The following is a 17,338-nucleotide window of genomic DNA, read 5'->3' on the forward strand; positions in this document are numbered from 1 at the left end:
CGGTAGATGTATCTAGGAGCTTGGGCCACGTACATAGTTACCCTACATAAGTATTGTACCTAATTCTGCTTAGGCGCATGTGCACGCGGTCAGGTGCTCTCGCGCCTGCCTAACTGCCTAAAGTTACCTGTCGACAAAAAGAACGCGCTGCGGAGCACATCTGCCTAGTTATTAGTTACTCTCTGCCTATTACAGTGTGTCAGTGCCTATGCCTAGCATTAATACCATTAATACCATTGATACCCCAGATACTAGGCAGATACAGCGTCTCATAGGTCAATCTCAATGACACATGCATTCTACCTACCTACCTACCTAAGGGTATTCATTCATTCAACATATGAACCCTCAATGATACCTACATATACCTACTTTACCTACCAGTAGTCGGTAGAATGACCTAGTTTTCAACAAAAATTAAAAAGGTTTCTACGGCACATATTTCATCAACTTCTTTTCTCAATTACCAGTCATCAAGTACACAACCTTCGCCACCATGGCAGACAAAGAGGCCACGGTTTACATACTTGACCTAGGGTCTTCGATGGCTGACTGCCACAGTGGAAGGGTTGAATCAGACCTCGACTGGAGCATGCGCTATGTATGGGACAAAATCACAACCACTGTGGGCGCATCAAGGAAGACATGGACCGTGGGAGTAGTCGGCGTGAGGACCGACGGAACTGATAATCCCTTGCAAGAGGAACATGGTGAATCCTACGAGAATATTTCTGTCTTGCGAGAGCTTGGCCCCATGAGCCTGGGTGATGTCCGCGACCTTCAAGGCCTTGTGAAACCCAGCAACACCGAAGCTGGCGACTGTATCTCGGCTATAGTAGTAGCCGTAGAGATGATCGAGAAGTTCACAAAGAAGCTAAAATACAAGCGTAAAATCATTCTAGTTACTGACGGCGAGGGCTGTATCGATCCGGATGATATCGATGACATATCAGCCAAGATCGACGGATCTGGTATTGAACTCATAGTCTTGTAAGTTCCCCTATCTTGATGATTTGGGGCCTCATACTAACGCTTCTTGCAATTAGAGGTGTGGATTTTGACGATGCCGAATTTGGCTTCAAGGAAGAGGATAAGTCCAGTCAGAAAAAGACCAATGAAGGCATCCTTAAGGAGCTCGTTGAAAAATCCAATGGGCTATATGGCACCATCGCAGAGGCCATTGCCGAACTCGATATACCGAGACTGAAGCCCGTTAGACCATACAAGAGCTATGATGGAGAGCTCACCCTTGGAAACCCCGATGAACACCCAGACGCTTTGAGCATTAGTGTGCAACGATACTTCAAGACGCACAAAGCGACAATACCGCCCGCAAGTCGAGTAGTGCTTCAGACCGAAAATGATGAGATGGAGGACATAGAGCCTACTGCTGCATTCGCTTCTGTGAAGAATGCCCGGACATACAAGGTCAATGATCCCGAGGCACCGGGAGGGAAACGGGATGTCGAGTTTGAGTCCCTAGCCAAAGGCTACGAATACGGAAGGACAGCTGTACATATCAGCGAATCAGAACACAACATTACCAAGCTTGAGACTACCAAATGCTTTACTATCTTAGGCTTCATACAACAAGAGAAGGTGAGTCGTTCAACCCCCCCAAGCTCCGGCCCCCTTTTGCTTTCTAACAGCCCCAGTACGAGCCATTCTTCAACATGGGGGAAACTGGTGTGACAGTTGCTCAACAGTTAAACGACGCGGCCTCACTAAAGCTTTCATCACTCATACACTCTCTTCAGGAGCTAGAGTCCTACGCAGTGGCGCGGCTAGTAACGAAGGATGGAAAGGATCCAGCTCTTGTCCTTCTTGCACCTCACATTGAGCCCGAATTTGAATGCTTATATGACATCCCACTACCCTTTGCGGAAGATGTCAGAAACTACCAATTTCCGCCACTCGACAAGGTGGTTACCGTCACCGGTAACAAAATATACGAAGATCATCGACTTTTACCAAGTAAGGATCTGTCAGAAGCTATGGATGACTATGTCGATGCCATGGATATATCTCATTGGGAAAAGGATGACGAGGGGTAATTACTCCATATCCATAGGAATGGTACAATGTAACTAACTAACCTTTTAGGAACCGCACCATGGAATACGCAGCAGTCGAAGATGTGTATTGTCCTCCGCTTCATCGTATTAATCAAGTTGTGCGGCATCGCGCAGTCTATCCAGATCAGCCTATTCCCCCGATACCCAAAATATTGCTCAAATACGCAAATCCACCAGAGGACCTAATGTCTAAGGCCAAATCAAAGCTTGAAGAGCTCATCTCCGAAGCCAGCGTCAAGAAAGGTATTGCCGAGCCCTGTAAATATACATATCTCAACCATCCTGAGCTAACATCTACATAGTGCCTCCTAAAGCCCAAGGTAGGAGAGAGAAGGGAAACAAACCCGAGCCAATTTCGGGTCTAGACATCGACGCACTCCTCAACCAGCCTCATAATAGGCGAAATAAAATCACCATAGAAAATTCTATCCCTGAGTTCTGGCAGATGATGGATCGCGCGAGTGAAGATTTCGAAATCGAAGATGCGGCGAAACAAATGGGTGACATTATTCGCTCGCTTGTGAAGAACAGCCTTGGGATTAGTAACTACGACCGAGCCATTGAAAACATCAGTGTCTTTAGAAAAGCTATGATGAAATGGGAGAGGCCGGATTTGTTCAACTCCTTCTTAAAGGATTTCAAGGAACGCTTGGACACTTCCGAGTTCAACGGCAACAGGCGGGAGCTGTGGCGGCAAATAAAAGGGCAGGGAAATAGGCTAGGTCTGATTGATCAAGATACATCTGAACCGTCTAATGTGACCCGTACGCAAGCAGCAGAGGTAAGCGCAGTTAATCTCTACCAATTATCTGATAAGCTAGGTTACTAATCTCTTTGGCAGTTCTTTGCTCAGTAGGTTCTGGTTTTATCTAGATCCGCGATGTAGGGCAACAAAACGTTGAGACCTAGACAAGACCATAGATAGTTTGGCAAGTTAGTACTAACTTAAGCCAAAGCTGCTTCGTCCCTTGAGAATAATGAAGTTCGACAGCAGTTGATACCGTCTTATACTTGTAGCATGCATGTTCTAAGCTGATATATTAGAGTATATTATGAAAGCACCGTAGCCATGTAGCTAAGAGACAAGCCGCCATCCAGTCTACTGAGTGACAGGAAGCTAGAGAACATCATCACGAGGGTGTCGTAAGTCCGGCTATAAGCACTATGTTTTATCCCCGTGTTAAGACTTTTTGTGTCAACTTGCTTTTGCCCTTGATACTAGGTAGAGAACGAAGATAAGTACTCTTACCGTCTTATGTATTTTCTATTATTTGCCTCTGCATTGGCGTTTTGTCTATTTTCACTTTCCCCCTTTTAACCCCAACCCTAGTACGGCACTCCTTTTCGTTTCTGCGCACGCTCCTTAATCCCTTGAGATATATCTTTATTATATCTACAGGATCTTGAATATAACACATTTACTTGAACTGTCCCCTCTATACCCAATTTTTCTCGGTATTGGAGTTTCACGGCTTCTTCTTTTTCTCTTTCTTCCCGTAGTCGTATTCACGTTCTTTCCCTTCTCCTCACCCCTCATATGCTTTATTTTATGGAATAAGGTAATTCGAAAGCCCACTGTTGTTCATAAGCTTCCCATCGTCTAACTCCACAGCAAGCAGATCAATCCGCAGAATTACAAATAATAAGTCGATTTGTAGCTAGCTTCCTGCCGTTGGGAAGGCAAGTACTATATTTTACCATGTACCCTAATACATAGAAGTTCATTTGTAATACTAGGTATCGACATAGGAGATGGATAGGTACTAGTCAGGTACTAGGTACCCTTCCTTAAATCATTGCTTGTGTATATACTTCCTCTGGATACCCAAGCCTTCTTCTCCTTACAATTGCAAACATGATATTTTCACCCAGCTTGATGTACAGCCTGACTCACTATAAGTGCTTAAGGTATCACGTATACCTTATGATTTATTCAATACACTTCTAATACTTGAATCTTCTCAATAACCACCCTCCTCTCATCATCTTACGAAGCATTCACAAACTACCTAGTAAGGAGCATCTACTAGGTACTTACGAGACCTGTGATATAATCAGCCATGGCACCTCATTATACCCGCGGAGAGCAGAATCCCCATCCAAGGTAAATTGAGGATCATCCATGTATTCCACACTTGTGCTCCAGCTAACTGTCGCAAGTTCTCGGGGCGGGATACTCTTTTTTGTTATGCCTACAGGAAAGTGCTATTCGGTTCACGCGCATCTTGCTGCCCATTATTCTGACCACTTCCTCGAGGTACTGAACTTGAAGGAAAACGTCCAGATGGTCACCCGCTGTAGCAGCAATATCGCCAATAAGAAGAGCATCGAGTTGTTCGTCGGCTGGGTTTACTCTAGAAGCGCCGATAGCGTTGATGACGAGCTCTCCTCATCCTTCGTCTCCTTACACTCAAACGAGCGTGACGAAGATCTAGCGAGAGCCTGGATCTACGGATGCAAAATTGAGGCCCCCGGCTTCCAGAATGCTGTTCTACAGCTCCTCGACCGCAAGTTCGAAGAAGCTACCTACGAGACAGTTGCCAACCTGACTGTCAGAGTTTGGGATGCCGTTCCTTCGGAAAGCCAGTTGCAATGCTACTTGGTAGCTATGCTCTGCAACACGCTCTCTGAGAGGGAGATGAATGACATCGTACAAGAGCTTGGGCGCCTTCCAGGCAATATTCGACACGAAGCCATGGATCTCTTAAGATACCTCATACGCATAATGAATGAAACAGAACCGGGCAATTTTCGCCGGGTAGCTGCTGTCGGTGTAGAGGACTTTCTGGAGGAACCCCTGAGGATTTAATAAACTCTCACACATGGAAACCATCTAGTACAGGCTGACTTCTCAGGCAACGCATGAAGGAACTCACCATAGCTGAAAATTATCACGGCCTCCCCCGTACTAGGTAGTAATGGCAATGGTTTAACTCAACACATAAAAATCACAAGGCAACTGTCCTACACAACCACTGCTATATGTAATACAAGGTATGAGGCTAGTACTTTGTAGGTGGCTACTAGAATGCCTATTGCTACATCGATGATGGTATGTATGTACACAGTACTACGATGTACTAGGTAGGTCAATATATGCAGTAAGAGACAGGAGGGCCTATTAAGCACGTGGTGATTGTCAAGCGTGCTTTCCTACAGTTGATGGCCAGGTACAAATACTCATACGTGGTTGCCCTCGGAAAACACTTTCTATCCATTCTGGACGCCTAGGCCCCCCTGTGTAAAGAAGCTACTGCCTACTTAGGTACGTAGTATGTAGAAGTAGTACATAGTACCTAGTAGTGGTCTACCCTAAATCATCTAACACTACCGATACCAAGTACAAGGGGCCTTGTAATGCTAAGGCTCATACACGCGCTCTTGCCTTGTCAAGAAGCGCAGTCTACAGGTGACACCCACGTTAGAATGACTACTACCTAGGCAGGTGCCTATTGCTCGCCTATTACTCATACCCTTTCGTTTCTACATTCCTGTTCTTCCAAAGTTGCAACTTTGAACCCACCTGCAGTTTACAATATTCCCCTTCCTCGTTACAACTTTGTACGCAAAGTTAGTATCATACATAGAACATTCGCACACCAACTCCAAAGTATTGACTCTTGCCTCAAGATGGCGGACTTAGCCTTCTTTGAGGGCAGCACCCCCTCAGACGAAGGTAGGAATCCTCTTTCCTCTTATATTATATTCCTAGGCTCACAGTTTTTTCTGTTTACCATCAAAGCTCTTGCCGCCTTATGTATCTGACATAGGGTACACAAAGACATACTAAGTAGTATCGCAGATCATCGAGATGAGTTTCTGCCGAGTTCGAGTGGTCTTTCCCCGGAGGACAAACCGAGCCCGGGCCCGAGATCCTTCGACCTGGAGATAGGCCAAGAATCTGAGGAAGGCCTCGAGTTTTGCCCCTGGAGACTCATCCGAGCATATCCACAAAAATACCTCTCAGAACACCAAAGAGAAGTAAGTGTGTTCACCATAAGATATGAATGGTGTCCAAATGTTTAATCCTCTTGCTTATAGGTCGCTTCATTCTTCGACTTGAAACTGATGAAGGAACGCGCCTGGGACTTGTAAGTCTTTTTTTTCTTTTTTAACAAGCCCCTTTTAATTCTCTACCTAACCTGGAGTTAACCCATCTATTCCGATCCTACTATTACGATTGTAATACTAAGAGAATCATCATAGTTTCTTTTTGTTGGATCCCAACAAGAATAACAGAGATCCTATATTATTCGTACCCACATTCCAGTTCCAGAAATTCCTGGATTATGCCAACTCTCGAAGGAGTTGGTCCCTCTCTATCCCACAAGGCGAGCACCGGGCAAAGTTTTACCTCACTTTTGGCGAGTTCGATGAATCGCGTCCGCGCTTCTTAGGTCGCGTGGATAGTATGGCAGAAGTCGACTCATTGAACCCAATGATCAAAAGGCTTCCTATCCATTCTTCTAAGAGCCAGAGTGCTATTGCTTTTGAACAGTATAGAGACAAAGTGGATAGTATATATACTTCCATCAAGCCACACAATAAGAAGAACAAAGATTCTGAGGCGCATCGGACGAGGAGAGCAATGCGACAGAAGGGCTACGGGCGAATGGTCAAGCGTACACAGAAATACCTCGGGCTTCGTGACAACGTTGCTGACCAAACCAATCCCAGTCAGCATTATTCAACTTACCAGAATTCGGATTTGGACGGACCAACACTTTCTCAGGGAAACTTGGTTGCGGATTGGAGCGTGGATATGCTGGTCCCTTTCAAGGTGAAGAATTCCGTACGGTTTATCTGCGTTGATATTGAGGCATGGGAGGATTCGCCAAACATCATTACAGAAGTGGGACTGGCCGTCCTCGACACGGAAGACATCATGGATATTCCACCTGGTGAAGGCGGACACAACTGGTTCTCTTCGATGAAGTCGTACCATTTCCGCATTAAAGAACATGCCCACAATATTAACCATAAGCATCTTGAAGGATGCCCTGACAATTTTAATTTCGGGTACGGTTTCTCCGCCGATCCAGTCCAGAGATTCGAACTGACATTTTCTAGCAATTCCCAGTTCGTCAGTATTGGTGAAATCAACAGAGAGATCGGAGCTGTCATCGGAGACCATTCGTCTGAGGATCGAAGGCCGGTAATCATGGTTGGGCATGACCTTAGTCATGATCTAAGATACCTCAGGAAACTGGGGTATAATATATGGCGGGTGCCACAGTTCTCGGATGAAATAGATACGCAATCTATGTTCAAGAGCCTAGAAAGAGAGAGAAATGGCCGTGGCCTGGCGTCAGTCTGCAGTGAGTTGGGGATCCAGGGATATCATTTTCATAATGCAGGGAATGATGCAGCCTATACATTGCGTGCTATGGTTGCCATGGCAGTCCGACAGATGAATGAGAAGTGTGGGAGGATACATCACCGAAACGAAGAACGGTGAGTGTGAAGTATATCACAAGTCCTTATTCGAGGGTTGATGAACTGACCACTGAAAATAGCGATGAAGACTGGAGCGAAGGTGAAAAGGACGATGGAGGTCTCCCCCAGAAGTCACCCGAGCAGGTTTAGTGGTAAGGAAGCCATCTGAAGGTTGTTTTACACGGTGTTTAACGCGGTACGACAGACTCGAGTGCTCAAATTTCGGGATGGCGAATAGATATCACTGAGAATACTATCCACACACCATGCTCATCCTCGACACTGCACCCTCTTGTCGTAAACTATAGGATAGGGCTTCACCGGAAAATCATCCCAAATACATGTTGCCCTTTGAGGATGTACTACTACGGAGTTTACCCTGGCTATAGGTGTGGATCGTTCTACCTTTCGGAGTCTAAATATCCAACTCCCAATGAACTCTTGCTAATTTTCGTCTATTGCCCCCCCTTTTAATGTCATCCCCACGATGATTTACTGTCAAAAGGTCGGTCGAGAAGAGATTTCGCCCGAGAGGGCTGGATTTGTATTGAAGGTAGAGTGCACAATCGATACATGACCCAATGCAATGGCCCATATTAAATCATGCCCCGAACGCCATCGCTCCCTGTATGCTTTAGTAATTTACATTTCTTTTTTTCTTAGTCAGGGCATGACCGTGACCACTTTACAAGCTGTATAGGCAGCATCCAAAATGCTATCCATTTTTCTCCAGGAACTCTTTTGCTTCGTTTACTTTGGTGGCTAGGTACGGGCTTCCACCTCGATCGGGATGATTCAGGAGCATGAGTGTTCGGTGGGCTTTTCGGACCTTTTCCTTGCTAAGAGACCCCTCCCTGTTATGAGTTTTAATTAGCAAAAGAACATTGAATTCGGTTATGAAGGATGGCAGGAGTTCGTACTGGAGGGATAATATCAACGATGCCTCCTTTTTTGTCATGCGCGGCTCAAAACCGCCCTTGTAGAATGCTTTGCCCAGCGCTCCAACGCCACCCCGGGATCGCCGCCATGCGACAAGTCCTGCGCGGCCCTGTTTCGATGAATTATTAGCATTTTGGTTCGGTAGATGTATATAAGGGATTTTGGGTAAAAGGGTAGGTAGCGTACGAGGAAGGCAGCGACTGCGACGCCTGATCCGATAGCGAGTGCTGAGGCCATGGTGATTGGTAGATTTGCGGTTGACAACAAGGTGGGAGAATTGGATTTTCTGGGATGAAGTCAATCGCGAATGATTTCTTTTTTAAAATGCGCACGGGCCACTAGTCTTCAAGGTTCTAGAAACCTTGAAAAAAAAAACCTCTAGGGCTGACTTATCGATAAAGTAGTTAGTTAGTAGCATCTAACCACAGTAGGTTTAGATCGAATATTTAAATCTTGTTAAATCTTGGGGGAAAAGAAGTTAATCCGCCCCTATCGGATCAGCGATAAGACTTAGAGATCCACCAAAATTTTGCATAGTGTGTGTGAAGTTTCTGGAGGGGCGGAAATAAAATATCACGGTTTAAAGATTTACGAACTACACATACCAACCATCATCTCTGCTAACTCACCCAAAGCAGAGTCGAGTATATCGTCAAAATGGTTAGGTAAGTTATTGATCAATTTCTCTTTTTGATACACTACGAAGATCAGAATGCGAGGATCTCTTTTATCATTTGCATCTGCTGTTGCTGCTGCCCGATCGAAACTATCAGAGTCGTTCCCAAGATGGCCTTTGACAGCTTGAAATCTGGCCGGTTTGCCTTACTCGTGGACGAAACAAGAAGAGAGACATGGTTTACTGACTGCGCATTCATTGTAGAATCGAGACGTGCTATTTCTGCAGTAGGCCTGCCTACCCCAGCAAGGGAATAGTGAGTAGTTCTTTTCCCCCAACTTCAAGCGACCCTTCCAAGCGACACCCAAAACGAACCCAACATTGCCTCGCTGCACACAATCCATGTACCTCCCAGCTGACAGTATCAAAATAGACCTTCTGCCGCAACGATGCCAAACAGTTCCGCTTCTGCCGCTCCAAGTGCCACAAGAACTTCGTCATGAAGCGCAACCCGCGCAAGCTGAAGTGGACGAAAGCCTTCCGCAAGGCGGCCGGCAAGGAGATGACGGTGGACAGCACGCTGCAGTTCGCGGCGCGGCGCAACGTGCCGATCCGGTACAACCGCGACCTCGTGGCCAAGACGCTCAAGGCCATGGACCGCGTGTCGGAGATCCGCTCGAAGCGCGAGCGCGTCTTCGCCAAGCGCCGCCTCGCCGGCAAGCGCGCCCAGGACCTCGCCACCGACAAGAAGCTCGTCCAGACCCACTCCCACCTGCTGCCCCGCATGCGCGGCAGCGAGAAGCGCCGCCTCGCCGAGGAGCAGGGGCTCACGGCCGAGGAGATCGAGGAGCTCGAGAACGCCGCCGTCGTCGCCACTAAGAAGACCACGACCGTCTTTGGCAAGGAGAAGATCCGCCAGCGCGTCCGTGTCGACGGCGGCGTCGAGTTCATGGGCGAGACGGCGGAGGGCGAGGGTATGGATGTCGATTCCGAGTAAAGGCAGTTTTGAGTTTGATACCATTGAGGGAAATTCGCTATATACCATATACACTTCATACCAGCTACATGCCTCTTTCTACTGCGGAGGCTCTACGAATGAACGAAGAATCGAACGGCCAAAGGAACGGGAGGCGTGGGGAAAGAAAGGGGGAGAAGGAGGAAAGCAGAAAGGGAAAGAAGGGGTCGAAAAAAAGATGGTCGACCAAAAACAACGATAACGGCGACTATGGCGTTCGTGTCATGTACGCATGGATTGCTTTACTACTTACTGCCTTACCTACCGATTATTCATTCATCCTCCTTCGATATGCTGCATGCCTTGGCGTTTGGGTCGGATTCTAAAACAAACCTTGGTATACTTACCTAGCAAGTACAATGCATGTACATACATACATAGGTTAGGGTGTTCTAATTGACTACCTAGTACCTACCTACATTTAAACTCGGTACAAACCAGTCCATGTACTACCTAGTAATGTAGTGCTGGTCTTGAGTAAGAAATAAATCCCCCTACCTAAATCTATGTCGATAAAAGTGCTGGAGCTCCTTCTAACCTAGGTACCTAGGTTAGGGAATTAGGTATATATTTGAGTTCATACATGGTTTTCCTTCTCAGACTCGTTACTACATATGCGTGACTTGAATTGACTTGACTTGACTTGACTAAGTAGGTAGGTATTATATATTATGATTATCATTATGAGTAGGCACCATACCTAGTACATGGACGAGGCTCTTCTCCGGCGTGAAGGGAGGGGGCGCTTGTATGGATGTGCGTAGGTAAGTAGGTAGGTACAGACAGGCAGGCAGGTATGTAGGCAGGCAGGCAAGCTGTCATGTATGTAGGTTAGATACCCTATCGCCATCGACTACCTATCCAGGTCTCCTTTCTCTTCTTAGCCCTGTACGACTTACACAGAGCCCTAACCGTTAGAATATATGACAAGTAGGCACTTATGTATGCTGAACTTGCCTACCTAGGTACCTTGCCTCCCTACTATGTAGTCACTCTGCTTTCCATAGGTACTCACCTACTCACGTAGGCAACTGCTCCGGCTTCCTTCCCCGCCCCGGACCGTGCATGTAGTGGATCTTGGGGGGCTGCGGCAGGGATTCGCGGATGTCCTGCAGGATGTGCGCGTCGAGGGCCTCGCGGCGCTTGCGCTCTTGCTCCGGGTCGTACTCTTCCCCTTCTTCGTAATCTCCCCCCCCTCCTTGTTGTTGCCGTGATTCTTCTTCTCCCTCCGGAGCCGAGGTCCAGTTCCCTGCGCCGCCGCGACCGGAGAGCCCGCTTCGAGGGGGTGGGTGCTGTTGTTGAGGGTATTGTGGTTTTGGCGGTGGTGTTGGTGGTGGTTGTGATGAGGTGGGGGATGTGGGTGTAGATGTAGAGGAGGGGACGACATCGACGAAGTTCCCCGCGCCCCCGCGACCGGATCGCGTGTATGCTGGTGCGCTGCCGCCGCTACCACCTCCGCCAACCGTACTCGGGGCTTGGGGCGGTATATGCGCCGGGTCCGTTATGTCATCGTCTGGTCGTTGCGGTAGCGGTTTCTGGGCTTCGAGATCCTGTGGAGTGAGTTTAGTTTGCTTAGCCTGAAAAGAGTTCGTTGTAGGTAAGGTAGGTGCATAGGTTGACCGACTGGGTGGATAACGTCGGTCACATCTCTTTGTGGCGTCTACGAACCTTGGGTGAAGAGGCATTGGTCGCCTCATTAATATCCTTTTGCGAATAGAAGTTACCGGCGCCACCGCGCCCGCTCCGGTAGTATGCTTCTGACATGGTGCTGTCTGTGTTGGGTTCGGGTGTATAGAACGGTAGGTAGGTACAATACAAAGTACTGATAGGTGGAAGACCAAGCAGGCAAGTAAGTAACTATACTATCGACTCGACTAGAGGCTACGTGTGAATAATGATAGGCTGGCTCGTCTCTTGAGCGCGTATTGCATGTAATGTAGGTATGTAAGTAAGGAAGACCGTAGACTGTATGGTTTCCCCTTTGAACGTGGCAACAATCCAGAATGGTTCATCTAGTTACCTATTTAGTTAGGTCAAGAGGGCGTGTCGCTTGGCTAAAGATGAGGCGGGTGAAGGAAGATTGAATACGGTACAAAGCTATATGTAGTAGTGATGGGCGGTTAAGAGTATTGATGTAATTGATACATGCATGATGCATATAATAGCCATTAGCCACCTATATTATAGGCCACATACGTACCCATTTACGTGTAACTCTTCCACTAATTTTAGGTGCTACATGTATGCATGTAAATATCATATTGATATGTACATGTAGACAACATTTGAACCTTGTCACCTTCAATGACAGCTACTAGTATGTACCACCTAATATATTAAACGCCAACTAGCGAAAGACTTTCTTGGATGATGGCAACATTTGAACTCAGTTTTTAAGCCGAGCGCGCGTAATTATGTGCATAACCCTAGGACCATGTAGTTAAGTTGAAGTTACACGTAGCGGGGTTGGTATGTAACTTGGTTACATTTGCTAGGTATTACATACCTACATATCTCAAGTGTATGTATTGTACCTATTATTTCATTTAACAGTTAACTGAGAAAACCCAACCTATTGGATAAGTAGCGGCTGGCCGCGTTGTGTAACTGTCTTGTGAAACCTGACAGTATATTAGGTTTATTTATGTATTGAAGACTTTGAAGTCCTAGCAGCGACGTCACTGAGGGGCATCATAAGTGATCGTCCCATTTCCTTTGAAATAGAAATAAAAGTAGAACATTCATAAATTTGGCCGGGGGTTTTTCCCCTTTAAAATGGCCATAAGAGATCTGATGATGGTATGTACTTCTAATCACTCAGGAGACTTCTACGTACCTAGGTAGGCAGGTAGGTAGTCAGTTGACTCAGTTCCCATTACTGCCTGACTTTCATATCATGGCTTCTAAAAACATACCTACCTTCATGCTAGACAGTGGCAGAGGACTACTTATACTACGCTGGTCCAAAAATAATGATGGGGCCATTGGAAGATTATTTATGGAAAGATATCATTTTTTAAATAAAAAAAATGATATGTGAGTAAACGTGCATTAAACAGGAGATCTACCTTGATGTGCATAGAAGACACAGCCATGAAACACTTGTGTCTAAACGTGGCCAGCAAGGCAGGATTCAGGTACCAAGCCCTACGAAGTCTGAGAACTTCTAGGGCTTGCTCGTACCTGCGTCAGGCCAAACACGCACCGGCGACTACATACAGTGTAGGGGTAAGGTATTGACGTACCAGCCCTAGGAGAACTCCAAGCCCCAGGCTTCCGGGTTGTTTTCCACCGCTGTGTTTGGACAGAGCAAACCCTGAGTGGCCGACCAGAAAAGAACGGGGCATTTTGCGCGGTTCATCCTAGATATGTATGTCACATGTAAATGTACCTACGTACATACATGTTTGGCATGATCGGTATCCGGGAAAATCCCATCGTTCCCTCAGCTCCGACATACATATGTATACTATGTATGTAGGTATGACTGGTATGTAGGTATGTAGGTATGCAGAGCACAATTGTCCGCAACATGGCCCTGATAAGGTATCGGCGTCAGCTTTTAGTGAGATCATATACGCCCACGGGTAAGGCGGACCAGCCTGGCAGTGCTGATCCTTCGGAGAATAGTGATACCTAGCTGTCCCGTCCCTAGGCCTTTCATTCTTTTATTCTTCGTTTTTCTTTGACCCGCGGGTCAGGCAACTTGGAGCGGCTAAAGATTTGCGGTAATTTTCTTGATTGAGACGCTCGTATTCTTTAAACCGTACATATAAACTTGAAAGACTAAACCACACAGGGCATGTCGACACGTAGTCCGTTGTCAGCTGCTTCTGGTGTTATCCTGAAGAGGTATAGTATGTAGAAGTTCATGGAGTCACTTGATTTTGGGGACTTGCCACAAAATCTCACCTGATTGCTAACCTGATTGCCATTCGGTTCTGAAGGATTTCAGAAATAGAGTGCCCCAGGAAATAAAACCAAACTCCCCTACAAGTTGTGGACATATTCCATAATTTTGCGGCCATTGAATTTGACTTGAACGCACGGGCGGCCTTGTTTGAATTGAAGGTGTACAGGACCTGGCGGCTCAATATTTTGGAAATTCCATGCAACAAATCATGTGTGATAGCCGCGATGGCGGCCTGCCCATAGCAAACAAGCTCCTTCACAAGGACTGGCTAGTTTGACAATTGCTTATGACTTGACATTACACCAACTGTAAATGGATAGGTGCTAATTAGGTAGAGAGCATTGACCAAACACCTGATGAGGCCTCAGAGCCTCACGGAAAAGATGGAAGCTAAGTGCATGGATTGTCATCTTCACAGCAAAGTATTCCTATCATCATAGACACAAAGTCACATTTGCCAATGACTAAGGGCTTTGTAGGTATACATACATTGATGATCGATATAACGAATCATGTGGGGCGGAATATAGAGCGGGAAAAGTAACAAAGATACAGACTTCATCCCGTGGCCTTTGGCTATGCTATTCTGTTCAATGGCAAGTGTGTGGCAAGAGGCAGAGATACATGTATGTATGCAACTACATAGGCAGTGAATGCCTACACTACATGTGGCCAGCTTCTAGGCCCTCATCGCCTGGCTCGTTATATGGCAGCTAGATCATCGCGGTGATAGCACTATGCTTCACTTAGGATGAGGGAACGAATCAAACCACGGGTTCCCCAACCCTAACAGCACATACTGTAGATATTCTTTGGGGTACGTGTTCTTCGTGGCCTAGGCCATTGGGTTCCTCAACATTGAGCCCATTCTGTTGAAAATTGAATTGCCTACACTAGTAATTAGACCAAATAATTGTTGTGGACATTATGAGGTTTAAGGCACTGTATGCCCTTATGTAGGTGCATACGAGAATTTGGAGTTTCCTCCCTTGCTTCACGATTCTTCCCTCTTGGACCATGATATCCAATTGCTTAGCAATGTCTCGTTCGAACTATTTCGTAGACACGAAGAAAGTCATGGAAGAAGAAGTGTAGGGTGTCTACTTACCCCAATTGGGGATACATGAAACCTGTATGTATCATAATGTATGTATATAGTTAGTATACCTAGGATGTGTAGGATACTGTCCAATAGCAAGAGTCTGCAAGACAGCTCGAACTTCAAATGGAAGGACGACAAGGGCGTAAGTATAGGCGACGAGGGTGTGCTAATATAAATTCATGCACGAAAAGGACTTGGTCCCGAAAAAGCAAAGTGACCTGCTGATCTCGTGGAATTTACCAATCCATTCAACGAATGAGGTTGAAGATCCGGTGGTATCACGGTGTACTACTATGTAGTAGGTTTGTGACTATAGCAAAACGAAGACGTCTCTTCTTTCTATCATCGGCAATGAGGGCCTATGGTTTGATAGTAGAGCACTATGGATGTCATTCGAAGTAACTCGGAGAATCCGATTGGGGAGTAAAAGATAGGTAATTTGGAACTTTGGATTATAGCAGTTTAAATGTTATTTTAATACGAATCTCTGTGTCCTATTGCGTACGTAAGCCATATGTATGTAGGTATACTAGCCTACTACATGTACATATGTAGGCATTACTAGGTAGGTACCTACATGTAGGTATCTACCTAGGTATTGTACATACATACATGATGGAGTGGATCCTTTGTATGAACCCCTCTCCAAACTTTGAACTTTATTCTACATGTATTGTACATATAAAATGGTACTCATTCCTTCCAGTTCTCCGAACTGCATTCTAAGCTTCTGTCGATCTTTACATACCCTAGGTGGTATACTACATAGTATACATATCTTTCTCTCTTTTCTTCTTATTTTTTATCTTCTCCTATGATGGTAGCTTAGCGAGGCGTGCTCTCTACATTGAACGCCTGAAAGAGGAGTATACTATGTAACTATATACAGATGTGCGCTTTATGGAGAGGTATGCTCAATATATATCCAGATTCTCTGAAATTACGATGACAGCTATTTACAACTATGTATAGATAGAATCTGATAGATATTCTTAGTATTATGGACATAAAAAAATGCTAAGAATGGTCATCAGGGATTAACCCTACCCGCCAGGTGACGCGCTTGCGATCGTAGCGTGGATGGGCTTAGTCTGGGGTCGAAATCGATAGTCCTTGAATCAATTTATAGATCCGGGCCGGTCACAAGTTTATCACTAACCGAAAACGAACAAGCCCTAGTTGTTACCTGCCTGTCCGTCAGTGTCCGAGAGACATCAATTACTTGTTGTATTGTGCCATCTTCATATACTTATCTGTCTGCTTTGTAAGCTCCAAGGCTTGTATGTTGTACACTATGTAGTTATGCTTTACGTGTCAAGCCTAAAGTTAACTCTCTATGATAGTCCCTAAAAGATTCATTGGCACATCAACTTTGCAGCGTTATTGGATGACAAACTCTAGATTATATAACATTCAGATTGTATGTCTAATAGACACACACATGCATGTCTGTATGTACATACATACATACATACATAGTATGTTGCAGTAGTTATGAGTACCCCTAGTTCCCCTCGTCTTTTCATTGCGCGCACGCCCTCATGTACACCAACAGTCCAATCCAGTCGACAGGCAGGTGCTCCAACATTGCCATTATCTAATTACCGTACTTAGTACTCCGGAAATCTGTATGCCGTGAGCGTTTCAATGTTCCTTAATAGGATTATTCGCGAATAACATCAGAGATATGCCACGTTATACTGCCACTTGTCCACTTGTCCATTGCGATAGGCACCGCGAGTTGCCGCTGTCGACCTATGACGGGTAACGTTGACGCACGGGAATTGCTTTCTCTGTCATGTGTATAATAGATCGCAAAATGCTATATAATAGTGATGAACCCGGCAGCTCCCGGTGAAGGTTGCGCATATGTAGTTACATATTAACCTCTATTTGGTATTTATGCAGTTATATCCACGTACATATATATCATAGGTAGGCTGGTTTGTATGTAGGGAACATTGAATATAATAGAAGATGTCTAATGGCTTTATCCTACCTGTCAACTGCTAGCTGCCAGCTGCGGAGGTAATACGGACCTAAATAGATCTATTTGGGATTGGATTGCCTCTTCAATCGACTTCTATTTCTATTTCTACACACTGTGGTTGAATATAGACGGCTGCTGTTCCACGTTTGAGCAGCCTCATCTTTTTTTTATTCGTCGCCTAGCGTAGGCAGAATTACACGTACCATTTGGATCGAGTACATGGTCTCGACTCTCTGGTATGGAATAGGTTAC

General features: G+C 45.8%; 6 protein-coding genes across 6 annotated transcripts; 4 read left to right on the forward strand and 2 right to left on the reverse strand.

The window, feature by feature from the left end:
- Positions 1–92: 92 nt before the first annotated feature.
- Positions 93–3,279, forward strand: GGS25DRAFT_476202 (ATP-dependent DNA helicase II subunit 2). Its single transcript, XM_049259775.1, has 6 exons — positions 93–990; positions 1,047–1,599; positions 1,656–2,050; positions 2,104–2,318; positions 2,378–2,856; positions 2,917–3,279. Exons 1-6 carry the CDS (start codon positions 497–499, stop codon positions 2,929–2,931), a joined length of 2,151 nt encoding a protein of 716 aa, XP_049120195.1. The 5' UTR covers positions 93–496; the 3' UTR covers positions 2,932–3,279.
- Positions 3,280–4,135: 856 nt separating this feature from the next.
- On the forward strand, positions 4,136–4,884 carry GGS25DRAFT_518315 (uncharacterized protein; the record flags this gene model as incomplete). Its single annotated transcript, XM_049263512.1, has 2 exons — positions 4,136–4,179; positions 4,236–4,884. 2 exons carry the CDS (start codon positions 4,136–4,138, stop codon positions 4,882–4,884), a joined length of 693 nt encoding a protein of 230 aa, XP_049120196.1.
- An 821-nt stretch (positions 4,885–5,705) lies between these two features.
- Positions 5,706–7,661, forward strand: GGS25DRAFT_529244 (uncharacterized protein; the record flags this gene model as incomplete). Its single annotated transcript, XM_049265265.1, has 5 exons — positions 5,706–5,751; positions 5,878–6,056; positions 6,117–6,166; positions 6,282–7,529; positions 7,592–7,661. The coding sequence occupies 5 exons, from the start codon at positions 5,706–5,708 to the stop codon at positions 7,659–7,661; spliced, it is 1,593 nt and encodes a 530-aa protein (XP_049120197.1).
- GGS25DRAFT_476206 (uncharacterized protein) lies at positions 7,511–8,775 on the reverse strand. Its single transcript, XM_049259776.1, has 5 exons — positions 8,637–8,775; positions 8,432–8,559; positions 7,717–8,365; positions 7,592–7,663; positions 7,511–7,529 (listed from the first exon to the last, which is right to left on the reverse strand). The coding sequence occupies exons 1-3, from the start codon at positions 8,685–8,687 to the stop codon at positions 8,227–8,229; spliced, it is 318 nt and encodes a 105-aa protein (XP_049120198.1). The 5' UTR covers positions 8,688–8,775; the 3' UTR covers positions 7,511–7,529; positions 7,592–7,663; positions 7,717–8,226.
- A 240-nt stretch (positions 8,776–9,015) lies between these two features.
- GGS25DRAFT_529249 (ribosome biogenesis protein RLP24) lies at positions 9,016–10,063 on the forward strand (the record flags this gene model as incomplete). The annotated part of the gene is made up of 3 exons (XM_049265266.1): positions 9,016–9,265; positions 9,331–9,382; positions 9,500–10,063. Exons 1-3 carry the CDS (start codon positions 9,237–9,239, stop codon positions 10,061–10,063), a joined length of 645 nt encoding a protein of 214 aa, XP_049120199.1. The 5' UTR covers positions 9,016–9,236.
- A 1,037-nt stretch (positions 10,064–11,100) lies between these two features.
- Positions 11,101–11,845, reverse strand: GGS25DRAFT_518319 (uncharacterized protein; the record flags this gene model as incomplete). Its single annotated transcript, XM_049263513.1, has 2 exons — positions 11,101–11,631; positions 11,750–11,845. 2 exons carry the CDS (start codon positions 11,843–11,845, stop codon positions 11,101–11,103), a joined length of 627 nt encoding a protein of 208 aa, XP_049120200.1.
- Between the last annotated feature and the right edge of the window lie 5,493 nt (positions 11,846–17,338).

Source organism: Hypoxylon fragiforme (assembly GCF_022984875.1).
Source record: "Hypoxylon fragiforme strain CBS 206.31 chromosome Unknown GGS25scaffold_2, whole genome shotgun sequence".
Classification (NCBI taxonomy): Eukaryota; Fungi; Ascomycota; class Sordariomycetes; order Xylariales; family Hypoxylaceae; genus Hypoxylon; species Hypoxylon fragiforme.